Source organism: Neomonachus schauinslandi, chromosome 4, assembly GCF_002201575.2.
Source record: "Neomonachus schauinslandi chromosome 4, ASM220157v2, whole genome shotgun sequence".
In the NCBI taxonomy this organism is placed as follows: Eukaryota; Metazoa; Chordata; class Mammalia; order Carnivora; family Phocidae; genus Neomonachus; species Neomonachus schauinslandi.
The window spans coordinates 92,098,656-92,125,013 of NC_058406.1; the positions used below are offsets into that span (position 1 = coordinate 92,098,656).

The following is a 26,358-nucleotide window of genomic DNA, read 5'->3' on the forward strand; positions in this document are numbered from 1 at the left end:
TTATTTTGCGACATATTTGTTTTGTGCTGAGAAAAACTAGTCAGAGCCCCTTGTACAACTTGTCTGTACAGTGCTTCCATTTGAGAAATAAGTTCGATAAATCTGCCTCTTGTATTAACCTGTTCCGCCAGAGGCATCTTTATTTTTTTGTCCAATTAATAGATTGTTCTGAATATTTACAACTATGGTTTCATAAATTTATTCTCCTTCCTTTCCCACACCCAGTCTCTCTTCAAATTTACATTATAAACACTTAAAATGTTTGAATACTGTAACTCTAAACTTCGCTGTAAGTCAACTTACATTTTATTGCATAGTCAATTTGTTTTCTAGGCAGCAGTAGAGTTGTTCTTTAAACTGGCTAAAAGTGCTGGTGATGTTCTTTTGAGGGTCATGCTGTGTTGTCTTTTTTTAAGGGAATACGGAAATAATCTGTAAAATGCCAGGCTTTTGCTTTTCTTCTTCTTTTTTTCTAGAGGAAGTTGTTTCCTTTTTTTTTTTTAAGGAATGTAAGATTTCACTCCAGCAGAACAGTAGATCTGAATTGTATTACACAGTACTGTTTTTGCTTCCAAGTCTGCTGAAAAGGCTTTTGTTTTTGCTAACTTGTTCTATGTATCACTTGTTAAATAATGCTGAATGTAATCCTGTGATCCTATTAGTTTCCCCCCCCTTTTTTTTTTTACTTTTTATAATTTGCTCTACCTTCCAAATAGTGTTGGCCATTAGTATTTTTCTTTAGTAGTGCCATAAAGGTTGGAAAGAGCTGTGCAGTCACTAATTCCTGTGAAAGGACTGTAAAGATACTGCTGAATCAGTGGTGCAGCTCAAAACTTGGCACCCTTAGGCATGGGGGATGGGAATTCTGGAATTTCACACTACAGGTTCGATATTGTGTAAGTTTACCTTATGCTCTGCTGAGCAGTTGGAGATGCCTTTTTTTAGTGGGATACTTGTCGGATGTTCCCCAAAGCTGAACACAGGAATAATGTGGGCAGCATGCCATTTTCCTCAGCTGCTATAAGCACAGATGTTCTATGTCATAGATTTAGCTTCACAATTTGTGTGTAATTTTAGTAAAGGTATTCATTAAATATCTCTGATTACATTTTTGTACCTTTGTTGGGCTTTTCACATAAATATTCATGCCTGCACAAAGAAAATTTTTTGTTAGACCATATGTGCCCCCCCCTCCTCTGGACTACCACAACGGTTTGTTCACAGCACATTATAACTTAGTTGTTTATAAGACTCTCCTCCCCACCCCCCTTGAGTTTCTTGGAATTATGGATGGCATACTTCAGTCTGTCTGTTTCTTCAGGGTCTAGAACAACTAGGTGCTCATTAAATACTAGATGAACCATTTTTGTTCCTTGTTCCACAAATAAGTCCTAATTACCTACTTAATGTTAGGTATGATAGGAGAGTCTGAGAAAAGAATGTTAAGACAGGCATGGTCTCTGCATTCATGGAGCTAATAGACCAGTGTGGGGAAAAGACCAAAAACAATACAACAAACAGAAAAGTTCAAAATGTGATTAAGTGCTATGAAATGAGTATTGCACTAGAGCCAGGTTATAACAGAGAAGGGGAATTTGCTGATTACAAGTGGAAAGTTTACAATAGCTATAGGCCTGTGATCAGTATTATACCAAAATGAATTCCAGGTGATGGGAAGTTTTTCACCTGAAAATACTCACTTTTATTATTATGATTTATGAAAATATATCCTCAGTTAATAAATAGGTTGTGCTACAAAATTACAAAATTTTTTATAAGCTCATTGATGACTTTTCAAAACATCAATATAAAATCTCAGTTCTTTACCATGGTCTATAAACCTCTGCATTGTCTGGCTTTTCAGACTTTATTTTATGTCACTCTTCCATCTGATTTATTGCTATCCAGCCATAGTGATCTCAAAGGCACCTGAACAAGACAAGCTCTTTCTTGCCTCAGGGCCTGTTCCCTTTACTTGGACTGTTCTTCCTTCTGTTTTTGGAATGGCTAGCTCCTTTTCTTCCTCTGATTTTGATATAAATGCTACCTCTTCATAGATTTCAACCACCTTATCTAAAATGTGCACCCCTTACTATTTTCTGGCTCCACACTTTGTTTTCCCTCATAGCACCCATCACAATGTGTAATGCTGTTTGCTTGTTTACCTGTTTTTAGTTATTTTCCAACTGGACATGGGAACCAGGACAATGTCTGTCTTGTTTACTGCACTCAATATTGGCTGAATCCATTTGGAACTTGGAATTCATTTTCTCATAAAAACTTATGACTGATGGTTTCTAGGCTAGCCAGTAATAAATTTTAGCTCCTTACATTAATTGTTTTAGTTCCTTGTAGTGTGGCAGGAAAAGGACATTTTCTCTTCACCCTTTTGGGCATAGGCCTGACTAGGTAAAAAATCTCAAGTGGCTAGAATAATATTTGTACTATTTGCTTCTCCATTACATATTCCTATCCCACATCCTATTTCCCTTTTTCTCCATAAAGTTCAATCTTCCTATAATAGTCACCTACCCTGTTGCAGTCCCTTGAGATATGTTTGTTTTTCCTTTGCTGAAGTTCAAAAGTACCTGTTTTTTCCTGAGATGGTTTGAATTGCAGTAGCCTCTGGGTCTCGATGTGATCAGATGAACGAAGAGTGGAGATGCACCTGTGGCAGTGACAACAACCTCTGTGTCTATGTCTATAGGCATGTATTGAAAGGCAAAGTAGATATCTGTAGGTTGGGCTACATGTATCTGAATTTACATTTGCAATCTTGTTGCTAATAGCTTCATAGAGACAATGTTGCCAAATTGAAATAGTTAAAAACTCATTGGCTTTTTTTTTTTTAAGGATTTTATTTATTTATTTGACAGAGAGAGGCACAGCAAGAGAGGGAACACAAAAGGGGGGAGTGGGAGAGGGCGGAGCAGGGAGCCAGATGCAGGGCTCAATCCCAGGACCCTGGGACCATGACCCGAGCCGAAGGCAGACGCTTAACCGACTGAGCCACCCAGGTGCCCCTCATTGGCTTTTTTTCATGTATGAATTATGTGATGGCTAGATCTAGGAAGGTTTTTCAAAATGTAGACTTTTCTAAAAGAGAAATAAAAGGAAAAAAAAAATCTAGGTCAGAGGGAGAAAGCACTCAGAAGGAAGGTATCAGTTTATCATATAATCCTGCCAAATGCTCAAACTTAAAACCATTAGGATCAGTTGCTTGTAGTTGTTTAGTGCCAAAAGCAGGCCAGCACCCTCAATATGTCACTTGATTCTTACAGTAGGAAAATGGAATACTACAATAATAAAATATAAATTGAGGTGAATAAACTTTTTATTCCCATTTTAAGTTGAATTCTTAAAGCTGATTTATTATAGCTCATCAAATGTGAAGATGCATCATTTAATTTATAGAAAAATTTGACTACTATAAAATTAAGTTTTGTGTGGTTATCAGTCTGTCACTTTCTCTAAAATGATCTTGTAACCAATTGACATTAATCAATTATTTTGTGATACAATTGGGTGTGTGGAAGAATTCTTTGAAATAATAAGATATTAGCTTTGATTTGCCTTGGTTTGAAAATTATTTCAGTATTTTTTATCTCAGAGCACTTTAGTTAAATTTTGGCACTGGTGATTTTTTTAAGATTTTTGAAAATTTAAGGCAGTTGATAATTACAAAACTACTTTCTGAACCAATTGAAACACATGATTGAAATTTTGGTTGTCACTCTAGATCCTTGGTGATATTGAAACTTTGGAACTTGATATGTATGGGAATAGAAAGGAGTAGTCTTGGGCATGTTTGATACTGGGTCCATTGTTGAAATGTCCTGCTTCCTGTATCACATTCTGTATTCCTATAGTGGAACATTTCTGGGAATTTCATATTGCATTCTGGATAGCTTTCTACCAGAAGATCGAAGTACACCTCTCTTGGTTTGATGCCACTACCCTTTTAGTTCTATCGAGATTATCCCTCCCCCCGCCCTTTAATCTTTTTATGGCTTTCCTTTCTTCTGCTCTGTAACCCTGAGTTTCCTCCAAGTTCTTTATCATTTTCCTTTTTTCCTCATACTGAATCCCGTTGAGAACTTTTCTACTTTCAAAACAAAACAAAACAAAAAACTAGATTTTAGTATCCAGAGTTGATAATTTGAAATTTTCAAGTCTTAAACTCCAGGTATTTGATCTTGTCTAAAACATATCTACTTAAAAAGTTGCTTTTATGTCTTTCTAACCTGTATCCCCAGATCCCCTTCCATCACCCTCCAACCCAAAGTAACTGGTTTTCTTTCCTAACTCCCCTTTTTTGTCTCTGTTGATTGGGTTTTCTTCTGCTCCTTCACCTTTCATATCTAATTCCTAAGTGCTTTCCCTTGATTCTTCCTTCTAAATAGAAATTATAGATTTGACTGTCTTTCACATTTCCATTTTTACCACCCTCTTCTAGGTGCTCACCACTTCAAACGTTTGAAGTCACCATACTAATTTTTGAGTGTTCTCACTACATTCTGCAGTCTGATGAATATATATAACTACCCTTTAATCTTGAAAATATTCTTGTCATTTTCTTATGTTGCTTAGTAATTTATAATAATTATGTTATCTTTAATCTTTTCTAAGTCAAGTGCAGGTACTTCAGGGATTAAACTCAAGGTCCTTTATGAATAGTCGTCACTTAATACACTTACACTTTTTTCTTACTACTTTAGTTTTATTAGGTATTATTAGGTCACTCCGCTAATATGTATATTCTGTCTTCCTAGGGTGAGGTTTTGGTTTTTTTTTTTTTTGCTCTTCACCCCTGCCTGAAATGCTGAAATGTCATCAATATCCCTTTCCACTAATAAGTTTTATCTTTCAATTTAGCTTAGACAGAAACCCTTTGTTTGTGTGAACCTCACTTACCAGCTGTATGAGCTTGGACAAGTTAGCCCCTGTGCCTTAGTTTCATTTTCTGTAATGGGATAATTAATAATCTTTACCTTCTAGAGTTGTTGTGAGGATTAAATGAGTTAAAATGTGAAACATGCTTGAAGTGATAGTGTTAGTAAGTGCCCAATGTTAGCTATTAACATTAAATTAAAATCTGATTTAAGACCCATATCATTCCTCTGATATTAATACTAATTTGCTGTCGTCTTTGGGTATGCCTTTGGACCTCAGTGTCCATGTATGTGAAATGATTAGGTCATTTCTAAGATTTGTTCCATTGTATTACTGAAATCAGTGTGAGATAGGAAAAAAAAGGCAAGAGCTTTGAAGTCACACAAGCTGTAAGGTATCAAGAAGCATATTACTATTAAAATCCCTTAAGATTTTTCACCTGAGGGTGAGGTTATATGACTTCTTTTGGCTCACACCATCAGTAAGAACAAGAACTAAAAACAGATCCCTGGTGTTCTGATCTGTTTGATATGCATTACTGTTACTAGTTTGTTTTTAAAATTTACTGACATTGATATAAATAGTGGCTGACAGATGTGTCTTTTTCTCTCTCTTTCAGGTAAAGACCAGCCACAAAAAGCCGTGAAACAAGATAAATTATTCTCTTCAAATAAAAGACAGCCAAGATCCATGAGTGGGCATCGGTCAACGAGGAAACGATGTGGAGATTCTCACCCGGAGTCCCCTGTGGGCTTTGGGCATATGAGTACTCCAGGGTGTGTATTAAATAAATTGTTTCAGTTACCTACACCACCATTGTCAAGACATCAACTAAAGCGGCTAGAAGAACACAGATATCAGAGTGCTGGACGGTCCTTGCTTGAGCCCTTAATGCAGGGGTATTGGGAATGGCTAGTTGGAAGAGTTCCCTCCTGGATTGCCCCAAATCTCATCACCATCATTGGATTGTCAATAAACATCTGTACAACTGTTTTATTAGTCTTCTACTGTCCCACAGCTACAGAGCAGGTAAGATGAACTTCTTAACAGATTTTGAGCATTTGTTATGTACCCAAAACTGTAATTGGGATTTTTAGGTCACTTTAGCTAAAGATAAGATGATTTGACAGCTGTTTATCCGCTGTTTTAAAATACCATATCACACATACTATTAATAAAGATTATAACTGCAGTCTATTTTATACCCTCTGTTTATGAAACCCAGAAGCAAAAGGTGGAATCTGATTCTAGTAGGTAAATTAATGTTATCGGGGATTAACACGTAAAGATATTCCTTTTAAAATCAGTAAATCTCAATATAAAAAAAGTTTTTAAAAATGAGTGAATTTTTTTTTTAATTTTTTAATAGCTGAATGAAATCTTAGCAAAGTTTAAAATGATCAGAGAGAAAAAGTCTCTAGTAGTGAGATGGCACAGCTGTAAATCAGTTTTATCAAAAGTGGTTTCCTCTCCATTCCTGTGAGAATTGTTTGAATATTCCTTTTCTCTTCCTGTAAATATATGTGACTGATAGGCCTCAGGTATATCTCTCTTATACTAACAAAGCAAAAGACATGTAAGAAAAAGTCAGTATAATGCATTTCCTGTTCTGTATTCTGCAATGGCTGCTGTTAAGAAGGGGAGCAGTTATTGCTGACGAAGACTTTCTTCCTGGGCCTTCTTAAGCACAAGTCTCTATTGCTGGTCCCTCTTTTACCCTCTGTACCCATTACTTAAAACCAAAACTGAAACTAGAGCTCTTCATCAGAATAAGTAAATCGATATTTATCTCTTTGGTTTTAAAATTTACTTGATAAAAAGGGAACTAAAATAGGTAAATGGAAGAGAATCAGAAGCATTTATTGTGCCTATATTAATCCAAGGGATCAATTGCGGGTAATCAAGAAAATAGAAGGTGATCCTCAACTGAAGGTGTCAGAGGTGACTCTGAACCATATGAAATCATCATGGTCACAATAGTCCTTATCTTGTTTTAAACTTGAAGTAATCATTTAAGTAGTCTTTTCGGATGATTTGTTCTTTGCAGTAAAATTATCACCCTCTGTCCTTTTTGGTTATCATCAATTCATTTGTTTCCACATATAGCTCTTAAAGTAAATGGCTGTTAAACTTCACAGTTACCTATAAAACACGTTTACTTGTTTTTTTTGTGTTCTTCCAGATGTTCATTTTTTCCTCACCCTTGAATACTTTTATTTTAATTCCTCTTTTACTATACAAATCCCGTCCATACAGATTGTATATTCATACAGATTGTCTGAATATATTTCTGATTTTTATCACTTTCTTAACTATCTTCCTTTATATCAATCAGGAAACTTAAAAAACAAAAACCAGTATGACTGTTTAAATGTGTTTTGGGATTCTTTATCACATGTCCTTTGAACTATTTTACCTGTGGCTTATTTGAGGACCTCATAGCCACTTCCAGAGGAACTTGGTCCAGGTCTCACATATCCTTAGAGATACAGCAGAACAACAGGGAGGTGTGTTGATTCTAAAGGAAGCTCTCCAACAATCCTAAGCTAGTTCCATGATGGGGATCAGGGACTGAGCGAAGTTCAAAGGTAGCTCAACCGCTAATAGTCATTTATTGAATACATTTATTGAGGAAACTTCCAGAATGGGAACTATTCTAATCACAGAGAACTTTTCAGAATTGCTGCTAGGAGGAATCAAGGTAGAACATGACTGGAGCCACTGTTTGGTGCTCTGCTAGGGAAGATAGTGTCCACAAAGGCTATGCCTGGATGCATTTATAGCTGCACAGTAGAAATCCTAGTTAGGCTTTAGATCACAGTGCATTAAAATAGGTCATGGCTGTCTTCCATGTCTTCTTATATCTCTGTGATCTTCAGTAAATTATGTAAATTCTCTAAGTCACAGTTTATCCTTTGAAATTTTATTTTGTGGTATTAAGAGAAATAAAAATTATCCATTTAGAGTGCCTAACATATAATGCTCAATAACTGGTTATTATTTCATTGGTCAAAAACATTAAGTATGTAACATTTTCTTTCCCACAACCTTCCTCTTATTCTTATTTCCCCTAATAGTACATATATATGGTATCACAAATTATTTAAGTTCTTAATTGAATTTATTTATTTATTTTTTAATCACTGTTTAGGAGTCAAAGTGTTCCATAAATTTATTACCCAGGGACATTCTCATTCATTTTAGCCCTAATTCCTTTGGGCCTTGTCCCAGTGGGTGAACATTAAATTTCATGTCACCAGGTGTTGTGAACTTTCCATATATTTTTTGTTACTGATTTTCTTTTAATACATTAGAGTTTCAGATAATCTTTCTAGTAGAAAAGAATGTCACTATTGTGATGGTTTCAGTGGAGTTTGCCATTCTTGTTAAAAAATAACTTTCCAGTAGATAAGAAAGGAAAATCAGCCCTTATTTTTCACGGTTCTAAGGTAGAAATGTAGACTTAGCCCTTTTTATATGGATACCATAATATCCTCATGATCTATTTCTGAGCCTAAGTATTTAAATCTTATCAGCTAGTAGCTTTGGTTTTAGTTTCCTAAGTTAATTTGGAATTTATCTTGCAGCTTGATATATGTTACACATGCTTGAGTTACCTTTGCCGCATAAGATAGATAAATTGGTATTAGCTATTTTATACACAGGAAAACCAGAATTGAGCTATGTGCTGTTACCAGTGAGAGCTCCCATCAGGTTTAAATATAACTTTTTGGAATATGATCATAAGAGTTTTTTGTTTTAACGTTCATTTGTTTTTGTTTTATATTGCCAAATTTAATGTTTTTGATCTGATTTGCTAAGAAATTTCTTAGATTTTTTTTTTAATATAGAAGATTGGAAAGAAAATTAAAGTGGCACATTGCCCATAATCTTACTGCCCAGACTCCTACTGACATTGAAAAGGAAAAGGGAAACTACATAGTTGGAAAAATTCAAACAGAAAGGAATAAAACAAAAGTAAAATCTTTTTTACCTGACTTCCCTTTCCATTCTTACCTCTAATTCCTCTTCTTGTACATAATGTAAATAAGTTTTTGATATATTCTCCCAGAAAAAGAAAAAAATAAACACTATTGCATCAGTCTATGTACATATTTGTATGTATGTAAACCCCACAGTTCTGTTTCAAAAGCTCCATAAAACCATGTTTCTTAGAATTTTTTCACATGAGTTGACTCGTATAAGAACATCTCTGCAAGATTTTGCAAGTCAGTTCATTGCCTGATTGTGATAAGATTATTTTCCTATGCAGATTCTTCTCCACCCACCTATCAGGGTGTGATGCTTTCCTGAGTGATAAATGTGTTCCTTTATTGATTCAGTGTATCTCTCAGGCTCTTAAACCAGCTGAGACCAGGCTTATTCCTGAATGAGAAAGTTTTCCTCCTTTTATTTTTTTTTTTAAAGGTTTTATTAATTTGAGAGAGAGAGAGTACAAGTAGGCAGAGGGGGATGCAGAGGGAGAGGAGAAGCAGGCTCCCCGCTGAGCAGAGAACCCAGTGGGGGTTCAGTCCCAGGACCCTGGGATCATGACCTGAGCCGAAGGCAGACGCTTAACCAACTGAGCCACCCAGGGGCCCCGAGAAAGCTTTCTTCCTAAAACACTTCTGACTTGTGAAAGAATGGGAACAAGGAAGAAATACGTAATATTAGTTTAGTATTCTACAGATTCACAGGAAGAAAGAACGATCCGAAGACTACAGGACTTTGCTTAGTCACTCAGGACTAATCAGTCCAGTGAGCTTGCACATAAAGTATGATTACACAATCACAGTGATTGCTTTCAGGGTTTGTAACTCTGGTTTATGCTATGGTCCTTTTGACAGCTTCAGTGTTCTAAAATATGAGACTCTAAGAAAATGTTTAAGAGAAGATCCTTGCCTTTAATACTGAGAACTAAATAGAACTTTGAGAGAAACCTCTTTGCAGTGCAGAATATAAATATTATTTGCAGCTCTGAGTAGTTTTAATTTGCTGCTGTGAGCATTTAACACTTGGTTTAACTTGATAACCAATATCTGAGAAAATACCTTGTGATTATAGAAATTTTTTCATGGTTTGGGCATGGGAAAATAGTGAAAAGTCATAAAAAACACTCTTCTACATTCTTAAAGAGAACATGTCAAATAGAAGCTCCCCTTTTTTAACACAACGTTTAAATCCTGTATTAGTGGTTCAATTTCTGTCTGGGAAAAGAAATTGTTCCTTGAAAATGTGGCCATAAATATTTGAAAAATAATGTTCTAAGCACTCTGTACTAGATCATCATTTCCCTAGTGTCATTCCATGGAACGTTGAAGAAGTGTGTTGAAAAATAGGTTACATGCTCAAATAAATTTGGAAAATGGCAGCATATTGTGTCCCCCTTCTTGAATATTCACAGTGTGTATTAGCAAGATTAATGGCTGGCAGAAGGCCTGCAGTAGAGAAGTCTGTTTAACATTGTTTAATCCAGTATTTCCCACGTGAGTTTAGCGTGGAATTCATTTTCTTCACATAAGACCTGTAAACATCTTGAAAGATACAATTTGGGAAGAACTGTACTAGATTATTTTTTAATTGACTCTTAGAGTCTAAATGTTAGGAGGAATGTTATGGAAGTTACCTAGTCTGATCTCTTATATAACCTTATGAAGTAGTTATCCTGTATCTGCCTAAGCACCCCTACAAAGCAAAGAATTTGATTCTTTTACAATTCCAAGTGTCTCAAAAAGTTTTTCATCACATAGCTCTTGGATTCTCTCCCATAGCTTCCAACCAGTAGTACTTCTCTGGAGAATAAAGATAAAATATCTGTGAGTAAAAATATATCAGCAAAACATAGTAATGAATGTCTTTATAACACTTATGTTTCTTATTTGTTTCACAGGCTCCTCTGTGGGCATATATTGCTTGTGCATGTGGCCTTTTCATTTACCAATCTTTGGACGCTATAGATGGGAAACAGGCAAGAAGAACCAATAGCAGTTCTCCTTTGGGAGAACTTTTTGATCATGGTTGTGATTCACTATCAACAGGTATTGTTGATTTTTTAATGTTAATGATTAATAGTGAAAAAATTAATGTGAGAAAAGTGTTGGAATAAATAAGAGGTTTATGGTGTTATGGTAGTTATCCGAATAAGTGATTTATATCAAGTTTTAATGTTTTCAAAAGACTATAAATACAGTTAATGTTTGTTCACTATTGCCTGTATGGGGAAATTTAGAAATTATTTCTACTGAAGTTATTTTTAAACCTAAATATTATTCTTTTGGCACCTACCGTTTTTAAAATCTTTTTAAAAGATTTTATTGTCATCATCAAAAATCTCAGAAATTATAGATGGTACAATAGTGGGAGACTAGGAAATTCGTGGTCTTTATATTTAAATGGATAGTCTGTGGATGTTTAAGATTATGTTGTAGACTTGGAGTATAACTGGTAATGGGCTTGGATAAAAAGACTAGAAAGGGGGCGTCGGGGTGGCTTAGTTGTTTAAGCATCCACCTTCGGCTCAGGTCATGATCCCAGGATCCTGGGATCTAGGCCAACATCAGGCTCCCTGCTTGGGGAGGGAGCCTCTCCCTCTCCTTTCTGTTCATGCTCTCTCTCACTATCTCTGTCGCTATCTCTGTTTCTCTCAAATAAATAAATAAAATCTTTAAAAAAAAAAAAAGACTAGAAAGAAATATACTAAAGTGCTAGCAGTAGATGAGTTACTATATATTAGATTATAGGTGATATATCTTTATTTGTACTGTTTTAAAAAGAATATTTTAGTACTTTAAGAATATTTTAGTACTTTCTGAAAGGGAAAAAAGAGACTTAGAAACTAAATGACAGTTTCTGTCTAGCCTTCCTGATAGGAATGTCCCCACCCCCTTACACACACACACACACTCACATATTTTTACTTAGTTTTTCTGTTGATTTCTTGTCATTTGGCATAGCATTTTAAATATTTTTAAAATAAACAAAAACCCATGATAATTTTACCTCCTGAACTCAGATTTGCAGATGTAGGTTCATGTGAAAATCATTGTTTTGGTGTGTCCTAACAATAGCCTGCTTAGTAGAGGGGAGTGAATAGCTAAGCACTTATAACTTATAGGACTCAAGAAAAACTCAAGACTTTCACTGAATATAAAGGCTTGTTGGGCGTCTTGAAAGGATATTATAATTAGGTGACTATGGAATGATAGGTATCCTATTTTTTATTTTAAGTGATAGTCATTTTTGTGCTGTAGTTTGAGTTCCAAACTTTCATAGGAAGTATTTTTCTATATAAGTCACCCGTAATTATATCTGCTACCTAAGAAAAGATAGCTATGAATCTAAAAAGTGAGTTCTTTTGTGAATTATGTAGGCCTTTAGTTTTTCTTTTTTTTTTTTCAACAATCACATAGTGTTTAATATGTTTCAGGCACTGTTTGAAATCCTTTACAATACTGATATATTTTATCTGGTTTTTTGTTTTGTTTTGTTTTAAGATTTTATTTATTTGACAGAGGGAGACACAGCGAGAGAGGCAACACAAGCAGGGGAGTGGGAGAGGGAGAAGCAGGCCTCCCGCGGAGCAGGGAGCCCGATGTGGGGCTCGATCCCAGGACCCTGGGATCATGACCTGAGCCGAAGGCAGACGCTTAACGACTGAGCCACCCAGGCGCCCTATTTTATCTGGTTTTGATCGTCATGTTACAAATGAGGAAGCGGAGGCACAGGGGGTGTTTTTTTGTTTTGTTTTGTTTTTAACTCTGGTCTATAATTTTTTACTGTTCATTAGTATCACTGAGTTGGGAGTATACTCCAAAAAATGCTCAGTATTTTAGTTGCTTTTGAGACCTTTGGTTCCACTATGTGGTGTATTGAAAGAAGAAATTGAAAATATGGGGTAAAAGATTACATCCTGCTTTTCTGGTACCTTGGATAACAGAGAGAAGATTGTACATTCATAGCATGTCTTCTTTTTGCCTCATCTAAAATCATTCCCAGCTCAGTTAATGTTGATTTTTCAGATTATTCAGTTTTAATTGTGATCTTTCTCTTGCAGTTTTCGTGGTTCTTGGAACTTGTATCGCAGTGCAGCTGGGGACAAACCCTGACTGGATGTTTTTTTGTTGTTTTGCTGGGACATTCATGTTCTATTGTGCACACTGGCAGACATATGTTTCTGGAACATTGCGATTTGGAATGTAAGTAACACTTAATGGTGATTTTGTTGTTGTTGTTGTTGTTTCCTCTTTAAGATATGGAGAATGTTGCTTTTAAGTATTTCAATATTAGGAATGGATCAAAGCACTAAATTAGTTTAACAAATAAAAGAAATCTAAAACTCATTATTATAGCTGCCTAATGGAACTATTAGAACCTCCCAACCAATATTTTTTAAATAATATGAAAAGCAGTTGTCCCTCCTCTCTCATACCCACTTGTTTTTCCCTCAGATAAATTCACTCTATTTTTCCTATTGTTATTCACCGTAATTCCATGTTTTATTTTGACATACGAAATGCGTTTTCAGGAAAAATAAGATAGTTTATGAGAGCAAAGAGCAACTCTCCTCTCTAAATATCATAGTTTAATTAGATTTTGTTCTTTTCATATTCTTTATGAATCTATAAAAATCTAAGCTCTTGATAATTCAGCTGACATGACATACCATGTAGATTACTACCACCAACAAAATGCCCAAGAATTTAAAAAATGAAATACATACTGCTTTCAAACTCCAAAATGAATGGTTTCTACCTGATGATCAGTACTTTTCTGTAAATACTAATGAGTAAACTAGTCTGAGAATGAGGTAAAGGATGGAATTCATCAACCAGTGTTTAATTAAGTATCACAGATCCTGTTTACACTGCTCAAGTTAGTATTTTTTTCGTGGTGTAGGATTAAAAGACAAAGAACTTGAGAAAAGACTGAATACTTCATGAAATAGCCAAATAAAAATCTGTGATTGCAAATGATAGAACATCTTAACCTAGTCCCTTTAAGGTGAATCATTAGTGGATATTTAAATTTTTAGATCCCGAATAAACTTAGTTTTCTAGGTCTTGTAAGAACTAGGCTGCACAGAAATTCAGCTGTTCCTTACAAGTTTAGTTCAAATGATTTTTGTTAAATTTATTTAAATAGAACTTAAGATGTTCTTAACTTATGACAGTAACAATAACTATTAAAATTTTGGATGTTAACTAAAAGACATGTCCTAGAAGTTTAGAAAACATATTTAAAGCCCATCTTAATGCCCTTAGTGACAATAGTGGACATGTGTGTCCAATTGAAAATCCTATGCCTCTACGTTCTTCAGCAATTTATAAAATGATCAGTGCTCAGAAAATATTATGGATTTCTGATAGAAAAAAAGCAGTAATTGAAAATATTACGTGCAGATGTATTTTTTCTCAATGTTGTTTTTATAGCCTTTATCTCAATAATGTTTTCATCGTATTTCTCTGCATTGGTGAAACCACAAAATATATTAGACTTCTAAGATCACTTGGTTCGCCCTAATTCACTTTTAGTTTTTAGTGATGTTACTGTTTTCAAAAATAGCAGAATTTGTAATATCTGAATTTGACATAGTTTGTTTCAGTGGTTATTATCTCATAGTTAACTTTCAAGCCCTTATTTTGAAAGCTTATGTATCATCAGCTCTAATTAATTATCTTTCCCTTTCAAGTAAAGCAGCACCAACCATGTGGTATGGGAACTGAAGGAAGGAGAGCGAAGGAACCATGGAAGGAGGGGAAGAATAAATAGTGTTTTTAGGAGCAATTTGATATCACAGCTTTCTATTTGCCAGTCTTGGAATGTCCCTTGTGGTGTATTCTTTTAATGAAATATGTACTTGGAGAACTATGAGCAGTTCTATACCGTTAAATCATAAGATGCTTGTAGGGAGTGGCAGGAGGTAAGGCTGGAGGAGATCCAGAGAATCAGGGACTTCTGTGTCCTGCCAAGAAAGAGGGGCTTTTGTCCTGAATCTGTGGGGAGCCTTTGCAGGACCTAAACCAGGGAAATGACAAAAGGAGAGTTTGGAAATAGCAGGCTGGCATATTCGGAGGGTGAATTAGAATGGGCTGTGACAGAGGTAAGGAGACCCTTAGAAGTCATCAGCATCATCAGCGTGAGGAATGCTGATGCCCGAGCTAGTGTGATGACAGTGCAATCAGAGAGAAAGTCATACGTTGGAGGGAGGTTTAAGAGGTAGAAACTGTAGGACCTCGTCTCTGTCTGCATATGGGGAATGAATGAGTGAGCAGGGACTTAACTCCCAGTTCCCCTCCATGGGTGGTTGGATGGAAAGTGGAGAAAGGCACTACAGGCAGAGGAACCTCTGTGAAAGGGAGAGTTCTACTAGAACGTGTATGTGAGGGATTTTAGACATCCAAATGGAATGAAAATAGCTTAGAAAACTTAGAAAGCAAGCCTAGAAAGAAGCCCGTGAAAATGATTGTACAGCCAGAGGAGGCATACCAGAATGAAAAGCCAGAAATTTCAAAAGAGAACAACGATAAATGCTGCCAAGACTCAAAATGAGGACAGAAAATTGTACACTGAATGTGGCAGTGTGAGGCCATCCAGAGTCGTTTCTCTGTAGCAGTAGGGTAAAAGCCAGATTGTAGGGGATGACAAGTGAAGGGAATAAATAAGCACACATTTAGTACAGGTGACTTAGAAGATGGGTGGCTGTGATGATGGGAAGGAACAAGGCATCTGTTAGAAGAAAACATAGGTTCAAAGGAAGGAGGGTTTTGTATTTACACAGAAGAAATTGACTAGAGAAGAGATTGACGATATTTGGGGAAAAAAGAGAGAGATGGGTATATGGAGCTAGATTGTTGAAAATGCAAGACCAGAGTTTAGGGTAACAGGCAGAGGGGAGGACATGGGAGGACACTCTCTCCCTGAGACTCTAGTGCTTTCTTATGATGAGACTATCTATATAGAAATATTGGGGCCAGTTTGAATATAATATCTCAATTTAAATTACATATTAGTATTACAAGAAATTGGTTTTGATTTCGAAAATTTGAATACAATTTTCTGAAATCCTGCATTCATATTAAGGCTGCACTATTTCTTTTTTAAAGTCAAAGCAGTTCTCAACACTCATAGAAATGTGCTGTGAGTGCTTACATTTAAGGAGGTATTTATCAAAATACCAATGTAATGGCATATGGAATAATAGCAATATTCCTAAAGAATTTTAAAAAATGCTATTTTAGATTTCACATTCTTTTCAAGAGCAGGGAGAATAGGCAGGTGTATAATACGCTAATATTGAACTAAAGTTTATGTATGGAGGAGAAAGTCCAAATTTTATTTTGTTTAATTAGAAAATAATAAGATAAACTCTGAAATGGAATTTGACTAACAAAATTTTTTTAAATCCCTTGCTTTTTCTTATTCCCTTTTTTGGAAAAAAGTGAAAGCAGCTTCAGGTACCTTGGAAATTTTATTTTAAAATATTTTTATTTTAATTGTTTTATTTTGATGTTTACACACAAGTGAAAAAAGTCACAAGGATTTCTTTTTTATATATAATCAATTTAGGTTGTTGTGTGTTTAATAACCACATACCGTATTTGCCAAATAAGAGATTTTTATTTGTTTTTCTTAGTCTCCTAATGTCATCATTTTTAGTTGCTATTAAGTTTGCTCATAGTATCTCGATCAAAAATAGGCTCCGTAATTTAATTCATCTATAAGTAATTTCCTTTCAAAGTCTGATATTATGAGAAAGCCAATGTGATTTGGATACATCATCCCTGAAATTATGAGCTAAATCTTTCAGCACTTTGCTCTGACCACAGCTGAAAGCTTCCGTATACAGAGAATATTAGTACCTTTCACATCTAGACAGACCCCTGTCCTCACAGTCCTTCTGGACCAAGCTATTATGGAGATCTGACAAAGATGAGTAATGCTCATTGGGACCCTTCTTGGTCTAGCTTAGCCTGTTAGGATTTTTACTAGCTTGGATTTGAAAGACAGGAGGGACATGGGCTCAGAGGCTAGACCTTCACAGAAGGAACAGGTTGGTGGAAGAGGATAAGAATTATGAGTTGAAGCTCATTTGTAAATATTTGTAAAATATTCTTTAAAATGCTTATGGATTATATTAAATGGAAGTGGTCGTTTCCTCTCTTAAGGCTTAAACCCTGTATATCTAGATATTTTAAAATCGGTAATTTCTACATATATATGGAATCATTTTTATGAATTAAATGCTTAGAAACTCTAAACAATCTCTAATAAAACTGTTTATGCAAAATACTGGCCTTAAAAAAACCCTCCACACTGTGAAAAGTAGAATTCTTTCTCAAATTATCATTTGCAGGGCGTGGCGGGGGGCGGGAGGACACTCTTTTCACAAGACAAAAAAATTATAATGAATTGAACCAGGTCACTATATCTTATCTCGGGTGTTATCTCCAAATTATTGTCTGTTTATCAGCTTGGGCAAGGCCTACAACTTTCATTTCCTAATTTGTAAATCAGTTTTGGATTTGATGGTGTCTAAGGTTCCTTCTGAAAGTCTATTAATTTCACAGATGTTGTTTCCAATGTACTTAATTATTTATAATTATAGCAGGCAGAGTATTTATTACATTTTTGAATTCATGCTTCTCATGTTTCACATTTACATTAGCTAATAACTGCTACCAAATTTATTTCTATGTAAGTAGGTAACTTCTGACTTTTTCTTTTCTAGTTAAATGAGAAAAGTCAATAGGTTATGTGTCTACTTGTAGTCTAACAAATCCGATTCAGTTCTTACCCAAGAAACCTCTAAAGAATAAATATTTGAAGAGACCCTAGTAATTAAAAACCGTTAATGTTATAATCCAAACTCTCTGTTAATGTATAATCCACTTTTTGTGGATTAAGAATTAGGAAACTTCCTATTGAATGCCTGTATAGGATATTTGCCTCTTTAAAAGTTTAAGATTGATCACATAAACAAATATCAGAGATTTTCCTTTCAGTTTCTAGTTTCCCTATGTATTTTTTATTGTTGGTAATGATTCAGTCATTAGGACTGTGCTCATTTTAATTTTGTTAAATTGTTATAGAACATATCTTAAAACACCTATTTATATTAACATAAAGCCTAGATTGCAGTTTGGACTCTTGGATCATCAGGTAAAATCGTAGACTAGTTTCTATCTCCTTTAGCATTCCTCAGCTCTTAATTTTGATTACATGGTTTTGATTTGAAGCCTGTTCTATACCACAAGTCTTTTTCTGTCACCATCTGTGTTCCAAAACTTCATTAGTGATTGAATTGGACATTTTACTAATTTTTACCACTAATAAACTAATCCGATATAGTAGAGAGTTATAATGCTGGTATGGAATTAAGGGAAGAAAAAGAGGAAAGAGGATAAGATTCTGGACTAGAGATTATTAGGAAACAGGACAAGGAGTTGACCAGTTGATTTGGTTCTAACCGTATCCAAAGGAGTCACAGTTTCCCCATGTCCTTTCTACATGCATGTGCTAATTCTACTGAGATAGCAGAGGTAGGAGTATGATGAGATGTGGGGCAGTGAAGAGGGGCGGGATAGATTCGTGGTTCTTCAAACACATAGATGACTGTGCCCTAGGGTTTCTGAAAACATTCCTCTCCAGAGAAGTCTGGGTAGGTTCTGGCACTGACAGGACCTATGTTAAAGATAATGTGATTATTTGGCAAGTAGTATTCACTAAGATAATTAAGAGTTGACTGTGTTTTTAGTTCTAGTGTTACCAGCTCCCTATTTACAAGTCATTTATTCAGTGTGTTACACTTAATGTTTTGGTTTGGGTAAGAAATATACATGTTTGCATAAGGATAACAATAGTACTGTATAAATTGTGTCATTGAATCTTTAGATGTCTTTATAAGGAGAATGCTACCTTCTAAATCTGTTTTTGCTACCTGTAAGGCTCTTTGGCAAAAGCTCTGAGTAAAGTTATTTTGAAATGTTTGTTTCCTTATGCATAGATTCGATGTTACAGAGTCCCAGATCATAATTATAATATGCCAGCTTCTCGCAGGAACCCTGGGACCTTGGTTCTGGAACTTCACGGTAACTGCTAGAGTATTGATGCTGTCCAGTGAACAGTGGCGTGAACTCAATAAAGACAGCACCTTTGTCATGCACAGAGTAATTAAAATGTAAAAAATAAAACGTCTTCTGGTGGTATTTCACAGACAAACAGGTTAATAGAAAATAATTTTAATATATATAGGGCAATAAAAATCCACCCTATTAAAATTTTTTGAAGATAATATTTCTGGTGATTTGATGCTAAAAAAATTTATCTATCTCACTTACCTACTATACCTAATACGATTTTTGCTCTATGTAATATTTTTAAAACAAATACCTTTCCACCATTAACTAGATTTTTTTTTTGATATTTATATTTTGAAAATAGAATAAAGCAGGGTTGCCCTTTAGATAAGTAAATTGAGAGGACTCTTAATAGTAATAGGAAAGATTCTGTGTATTCTCTTAACTCTTTTAGAATATATTCTTTAAGCAATCTAGTACCACTTCTGTTTTCGATGAACTTGATTTTTTAAAAAATTAATGCTTGAAACTATTCTCATTCCTATTTGTATTGTTTATTGTTTTCTTCTCTTAGTTGTGCTTTTAAAACTAAGTATCCTTTGCTTTTCATGTTACTATAGCTATCTTTTGAATACCCTCCTTTTTCAGGTTTGGTTTGTTTTTAGTAAATCCGTATTTCCTTAATTAATGCTGAGTGAATAATATCTCCTTTTCCTCTCATATTAGAATTATAATTTTGACCTTATGACTTTTAAAAGTTCGAAAAGATTCATTAGAAAATGGTTTCCCAGTAGAATAGCCAAGAATCCTTCACACTTTAGTATGAAAGGTTTATTCACAAGAAAAATAGAACTTAAATTCCATTTATCTTGCTTTCAGGGAGTATTGGGGAACTGTTCATATGGACACCTAACAGATCATTCTAGCAATACAAGGCTGCATTAGGTTTCCTATATTGAATCCCCATGCCCAAAAATGTTTCAATAATGTGATAGAAATAGTAAGTCTGGTAGCAGAGTTCTTTCTGAAAGGTATCTTGCAGCATTGTAAATCCATTTATTCACTGGCAGTAGTGATGTCTTTGGGGACAGATTAATAGAGAGGGATAGTGTACATCTTTTTTTCAAAATAAGTTTAGAATTTGGAAAATACTGAGAGGTACTATAGGCATGATTTAGCAGCAAAACAAAAGCCATTTTCATTTGAATTTACAATGTATTTGCATAATTATTTGTGGGAGTCCTTCGTAGGGTAAAATAATGTGCATAGTTAAGAATGTGTCATTTTTTAGCACCCCTCTACCCATAACCTGTCTTCTGGCACTTTCTTCAAAGACCTGAAAATTTATGCTCACTGCAGTTGTCTACATTTATAATTTTTGATGGCTCATTTATGATTATTAATTACTTACACTTACCAAAGGTCTTTTTTCCCAGTGTTCTTAGTGAAAATAGAATACTGACTAAATGACTTTCACCTTGTTTATGATAACAAAGTACCTGTATTTATAGAGCCTTTCCCTATTAAAATGTTTCTAGAAACTAATGCATTTTAATTTTAACGTCCTGAAAAATCTTTTGGAAATACATTCTTTTATCAGTTGCTAACTTGCAGAGATTTGCTTTTAATATTTGTTGCTTTAACTGATTTGATCATTGAAATGAGACTGTCATATGTTTCTTTGTGGGTTTTTCTTTCCTTTTTTACAAAGTTCGGGGGAAAATAAGCTTAAGAAAGAGTTGTTCATTATATTTTGTTTCGAGTTAATTTATTAGTGTCTGAACTTCCTATTCTATTGCCTGTTGTTTTCTATCAATTTAAGAAAAGTTGTGTTAGTATATAAGAAACATCATCCTGTGTGGGCTCCTTAGTGATAAAAAGTTAAAAACTTAGGACAAATTTTACTCCAGTTGATCAGTAAACTAAAGAGTTTTTAGCATTGTGTAGGTACAACACTTGCAGATTCTTTCAAGGCTCTGCCATGTATTATCTCTCTAACCTTGAAAAGTCAGTTAACCTATCTGACTGAATTTCCTCATCTATAAAATGGTGGCAGTAGTTCCTACCTCCTAGGATAGCTGTGAAGATTAAAAAAGTCAAAATGTAATGTGCTAACTATAGCGCCTGGTGTATAGTGTTTGTTACCACTATTATTATATTAATTTTAAGACCTGTGTTAGTAATTCCCAACAGTTTCCAGATTTCTTCCAGAATTGATTGTGCTAGTTTGAGAGGAAGAATAGGTCCATGATCCCTTCATTTAACTCCATCAACATTATTACTAAATGAGGTGAGAGGACTCTCCTAATTCTTCTGTTTCCAAGGGCGTAAGAGTCTGCTGTCCCCTTAAATGTGAGACCTGAACTTGAGTTCTTCTTAGAGGACTTACTATGTTTTAGCCTTTGGCTGTTTTTGTCTTCCTACTCAAAAATCCCTGGATGGGTTGCTGTTGTTTGTATTTTTTAGTCTTCTCAGATAATCGAAAAGATCCATGTAGTCATTCATGTGGTAGATAATACGGTTTTAAATAATTCAGCTTATCTCAAAAATAGATGCTTAGAATTTCTCTGTATGTACCACTTGATTTTAAAATATCATAGTTATCATTCACTTGTCTGGTTAATGTTACTTAACATTTAGCTTGCCCTGCCCAGTTTGTCCCTTATCAAGAGTAGAAAGTAAAATATTGGAAGGCAGTATGATCAATTTCTAGGCCAGTCTTCATTGCAGTCTACCAAGATTTCACCCCACCCATGGTATTTCTGGTATAATAAGTGTTCTGGTTACGTATAAGCTCCCTAGAACTGCAGATCCATTTATAGATAATTGCAAATCTGTAGGTAATAACAATCAAATTCTTGAATAGGATTCCAGACACCCTCAGTGGATGTCTTTTCAAACAAAATTCTTCTTTTTAAATAATAAATAGCTCACAAGTCAAGTTGTACGAATTTGGGGGGTTTTGACGTTGTGAATTTAGCCCTAGAGCATATTCTGTGTTAACCAAGCTAATAGGCAACCCAGATTATAACACCATTACATTTACTATGTGTGGTATAACAAATTATGTTTGCAAATTAGCTGCAAATATATCTTTGAATGCATATGGTACACGTACAAGAAAAATAGATTAACTTGTCTTATTTCTGATATTAAAGTGGAAAGACATAAAACATTCTGGGAAAAGATGATTAACATGCTTACCAACTTTCACAGAATGTCATTTAAGTCCTTTCACATCCCTGTTATTCCTGAGTCCTGTTGGAATTCAAGCCAAATGCATTTGTTAGGTATCTCTCTAAACACTAAAAAATAAAAATGAAATTCAAAACAGAAATTTTCTTCATAATTAACTTAGATAGTTTGGGGTTGTTACACCCCTGAGTCATATTGTAAACCTGTAATTTTGATGTAATAACTGATCTAGGCTGCCTTTCTGTTTTGATGAAGGCCCCATGAGTTCTTCTCTCCAACTAGAGAGAGTTTCTGTTCCCTGTTTAGAAGTTAAAATTACTCATTCATTTAAGGTACCTTGATCTCTTTACCTCTTTGTCAATAGACCATTGAGATGTTGTTAGGAGTGATGGGCCCAGGGGATTTATTATGACTATTCAAAGTTATTTTGAGTGCCACATTAGAGCCTCCCCATCAGAAGAATGAGGGAGCTTAGTCTCCACAACTGGTTTGCTTCTTTCCATTTGTCTTCTGTGGTAGCCATCAGAATGTTGTTTATTGGTGGCTTGCAGTAGTGATTTAACACAGCGTTGGGGAAGTTCCTTTTGTACTTTGACAACCTATACTAAAATAAAGTAGAAATAGGAAATTATTTAAAGCAGTACCATTCAGGATATTCAAATACGTTCATGGTTATAGAAAATTAAGTGTATTATCATTGAGTTTTCCCCCTCTGAAACTTTTAGGCTGTGGAAATCTAATGCTGTGGAGAAGAGATTTGTTTTCCCATATGTCTTAAAAAAAAAAAAAATCACTCGTGTTTTGGATGCTCTTTTACCATATATTCTTTATATCTTGAAGGGCTTATTTTTGATGTAGTTATGGAGGATGATTTGTTTGTTTGTTTGTTTTGAGAAGTCCCAACATTTGGGAATTTTATCACCCATGTTATTATTTTGAAAATAATAATAAGGAAGTGACTACAGAAGTGCCAGATTCCTACCTTTCTATAACATTCTTCCTTCTGGATGACTGTCTTTCCTCCCCAGCCAAAAGAAGTGAAATGAGCCCTGTCCTAATACATGTTACAATAAGTTCAGCCCATACTAAGAGACTTCTTAGTGGAAAGGTGGGAAGATGAACTGCCACATAACCCCTCTTTCCTCAATAGAATCGTTGACTTTTTTGTTCATTGTTAATAGCTTCTGCCTCCTGTCCTCTTAGCTTGCTTAGTTCCTGTCTCTGGGGATGGCCTCTTACTGCACCCTTTTTCATTGACAGTCAAGATTAGAGCCACACCTCCAGGAGTGGTGATAGGCAGTTCTCATGATTCAGAGCAGGAGGGGCTCATCAAGGAGTACTGAGTATTCCTCTAAATCAGATGAGCAAACAGGAAAAAATATTCTTAACTACCTACAACTGGTAAGTAAGCTTTCCTGGGCTCTCCCTCCTAACATTAAGGCATTGTTGATCTAAATACAATGACAGTATCAGAATGGTTTAGAAAATTCTGTCTTCCAAAATTTCCAAACAAGCTAATCCATAAAATTTAACCTAGGAATCCCATTTGGGGGCTTTGTAAAGATCTTTCATGTTTCCTATTCTCTTTTACATTCATCCAAGGTACAAAGATTAATTGCATGAGGTTCCCTCCATTTTTATTTTGTAATTCTATACTTCTGGCCCTTCCCCTCCCAAAAGGCTACTTCATATATCCAGAAAAATGTTGTAAGATGTCTACCCTCCTCCACCCAAGACAGAGTCGATCATCTTTGACACCTGCTTAGTCTCCTGAATCTGCTACTGAGTGTAATTCCCCTTATTGGCAACACCACTCATCAGGTCAGCTCTACAGATTCTTTTTAGCCTAATTCAGTCCATTTTCCCCCCAATAAATGTGTATTTAAAGATAACTACATCACTATATGTTTGCAATTTAATAAGCTTCTGTTCAAAAAACATTCTTGAGCAAACAAAGCTCAGTTTTTTTTAGTTATGAGAGACTGGTTTCAACTTATTTATTATGGGCATGAAAGCTTACTTATCTAGCTCACATTATATGTTTTAAGTGTCAGTTTTAGAAATGGGGGCTCCATTCTACTCTGGGAATTGAATCCCCTTACTGTTGATATCTATTTTTCTTGGACTAATTTTTTAAAAAATTTACCTTCTTAATAGATAAATTATTCACCTTGTTTAAAACTAACATTATAAAAAAGGTATGCAGTGTATGGTCTCCTTCCCATCCTCATCTCCCAGCTGTCTATTCCCACACTGTCCTCTCCAATAGGTAACCACTGTTCTTAGTTTGTAATGTATACATCCTTCCAGAAATTTGTTATGTAATTACTGGCAAAAATAAAGATAGAATATTATTTTTCCTCTTTTTTACACAAAAAAATACCATTTATACACTCTGCAACATTCCTTTTTACCTAGTATGTCTTTGATATTTTTCAATATCACTATGTAGGGAGCTGCCCACTCTTTTTTTAAAAACTACCAAATATTTCATTGTATGGAAGTACCAGAATTTCTATAACTACTCCCGCACTGAGGGCTATTTTAAAAATTTTCCTATTATAAATGATGCTGTAATAAATAACCTTGTGCAAACATTTTGTGCTACCATATCATTAGGATAAATTCTGAGAATTTTAATTTTGGATCCAATAATCTGAGAATGATAATCTCAAGATTATACAAAGTGCTAGTCTATAGAAGGAAAGGAATACCAGTTTGTGCTTTGCTCCTCAGTCTTTTTGTCCATATTCTTTTTTTCCAGGCTTTCAGACTTCTAATTTCTACTGCCCTGTTTTTGTACCAGGTTTGTCTTTTCTTGACTATAAGATCATTTTCAGCAACCTCAAAACTAATTCTTGGCTGCTTTTAGTTCTTCTTTCCAGAGATTTTAGGGTAGTTGACCTAATAAGCATAAGAATTTGATTGAGAATTGAGTGAAATTTTTTTTTTCAAACCCCCTACTATGGAAGGCATTAAATGACTATAACTAAAGGGCAGTAAGTTTTGTAAGATCTCAGTGATTTATGTTGCTTTAGTAAAAACTCACCATTTCCTCCACTTGGTATTACAAAGCACTTGTTGAAGATTTCATATTATATAGCAGTACAATGCAGTCCTCTCTGCTTGAGACTCAAAATTTAATACACACATACCCTGCCCCAGCCTCTTTTTCTTTTTTTTTTTTTCTTGTTTTTGTTTTTGTTTTTTTGGTGGGAAAGGTTAAGCTATAGTTTCAGCCCAACTTCAATGAGTCAGAAATTTCCTATGGAAAGGAGGGGTTTTTATTGCTCTGTGAAATTCATCAAATTAAATTAAAAGCCTCTGGATTTTATTTGATTTTGCTCATAACAAATTTTTGACACCTCCTTTTCCCCTCTCCTCAATATTTGAGATTTTTTTCTATTGTGCATGATAGAGGAATGCTGCTAAGCTTGCAAGTAATTAACTTGAAATTGTTTTGAGTAATTCTGCTTTTTTGGCTTTTTGTACCTAATCAGAATTGATGTGACTGAAGTGCAAATCTTCATAATAATCATGCATTTGCTGGCAGTGATTGGAGGACCACCTTTTTGGCAATCTATGGTAACTTTGTTCACATTGTGTATCCCATGTAATGCATGTTGTCTTTTGCTTGTGTTTTCTAATATAGGATAATCCAGTTAAAGGGTGATATGTAAAATTATTTTATTTTTTATGAAAATGAAAAACCACAGCAGTGGTAGGACACAAACTTCTTTTTAGGGAATGGTGAATTTTACTACTTGGAGTTAGGTGGTACATTAGGTCCATTCCAGGGCTATTGTTTTTGAAGGCTATTTGAATTATTATTTGTCATCCCATTTTACATCTGAGGAAACAGCAGGTAGTATACCAAGTTAACCAATGACAAGATGAGACTTTTTTTCTCTTTCTGAGCTATATGAGTCTACTAGTTTTTCTATCATATGCTTAAAGCTGAATTAACAAATTTGGGGTAGTAAATAAACTAGCCCCCCAAATAGAACAAATGCTTATTGAAATCGGTGACATAGAATTGTTTTAACAAGCCAGGACTTTGACTTTCAACCTGACCTATAAACACAAATATGTTTTCCACAAATTTCTGAAAGAGGGGACATAATATATATAATATGTCGGCCAAGACTTAGGAACCAGACTGCCTGAGTTCGATCCAGGCTCCGCTGCCTATGAT

At 34.9% G+C, this 26,358-nt stretch overlaps 2 protein-coding genes across 5 annotated transcripts in view; one reads left to right on the top strand and one right to left on the bottom strand.

The window, feature by feature from the left end:
• The window catches only part of CEPT1 (choline/ethanolamine phosphotransferase 1), a 37,358-nt gene that overhangs the window by 1,584 nt on the left and 9,416 nt on the right, over window positions 1-26,358 (top strand). For 2 of the 4 annotated variants that reach the window (XM_044914580.1, XM_044914581.1), the window contains exons 2-6: window positions 2,356-2,409; window positions 5,513-5,922; window positions 10,784-10,931; window positions 12,947-13,088; window positions 25,664-25,748. In XM_044914580.1, coding sequence (XP_044770515.1) covers window positions 5,584-5,922; window positions 10,784-10,931; window positions 12,947-13,088; window positions 25,664-25,748 — 714 coding nt within the window. In that variant the 5' untranslated portion in view covers window positions 2,356-2,409; window positions 5,513-5,583. The remainder of the gene's footprint in view (window positions 1-2,355; window positions 2,410-5,512; window positions 5,923-10,783; window positions 10,932-12,946; window positions 13,089-25,663; window positions 25,749-26,358) is intronic. The other 2 variants (XM_044914582.1, XM_021690170.2) reach the window with 1 other exon arrangement.
• Window positions 22,686-26,358, bottom strand: part of DENND2D (DENN domain containing 2D) — a 33,815-nt gene continuing 30,142 nt past the window's right edge. Inside the window, exon 11 of the mRNA XM_021690168.2 lies at window positions 22,686-22,767. Coding sequence (XP_021545843.1) covers window positions 22,763-22,767 — 5 coding nt within the window. The 3' untranslated portion in view covers window positions 22,686-22,762. The remainder of the gene's footprint in view (window positions 22,768-26,358) is intronic.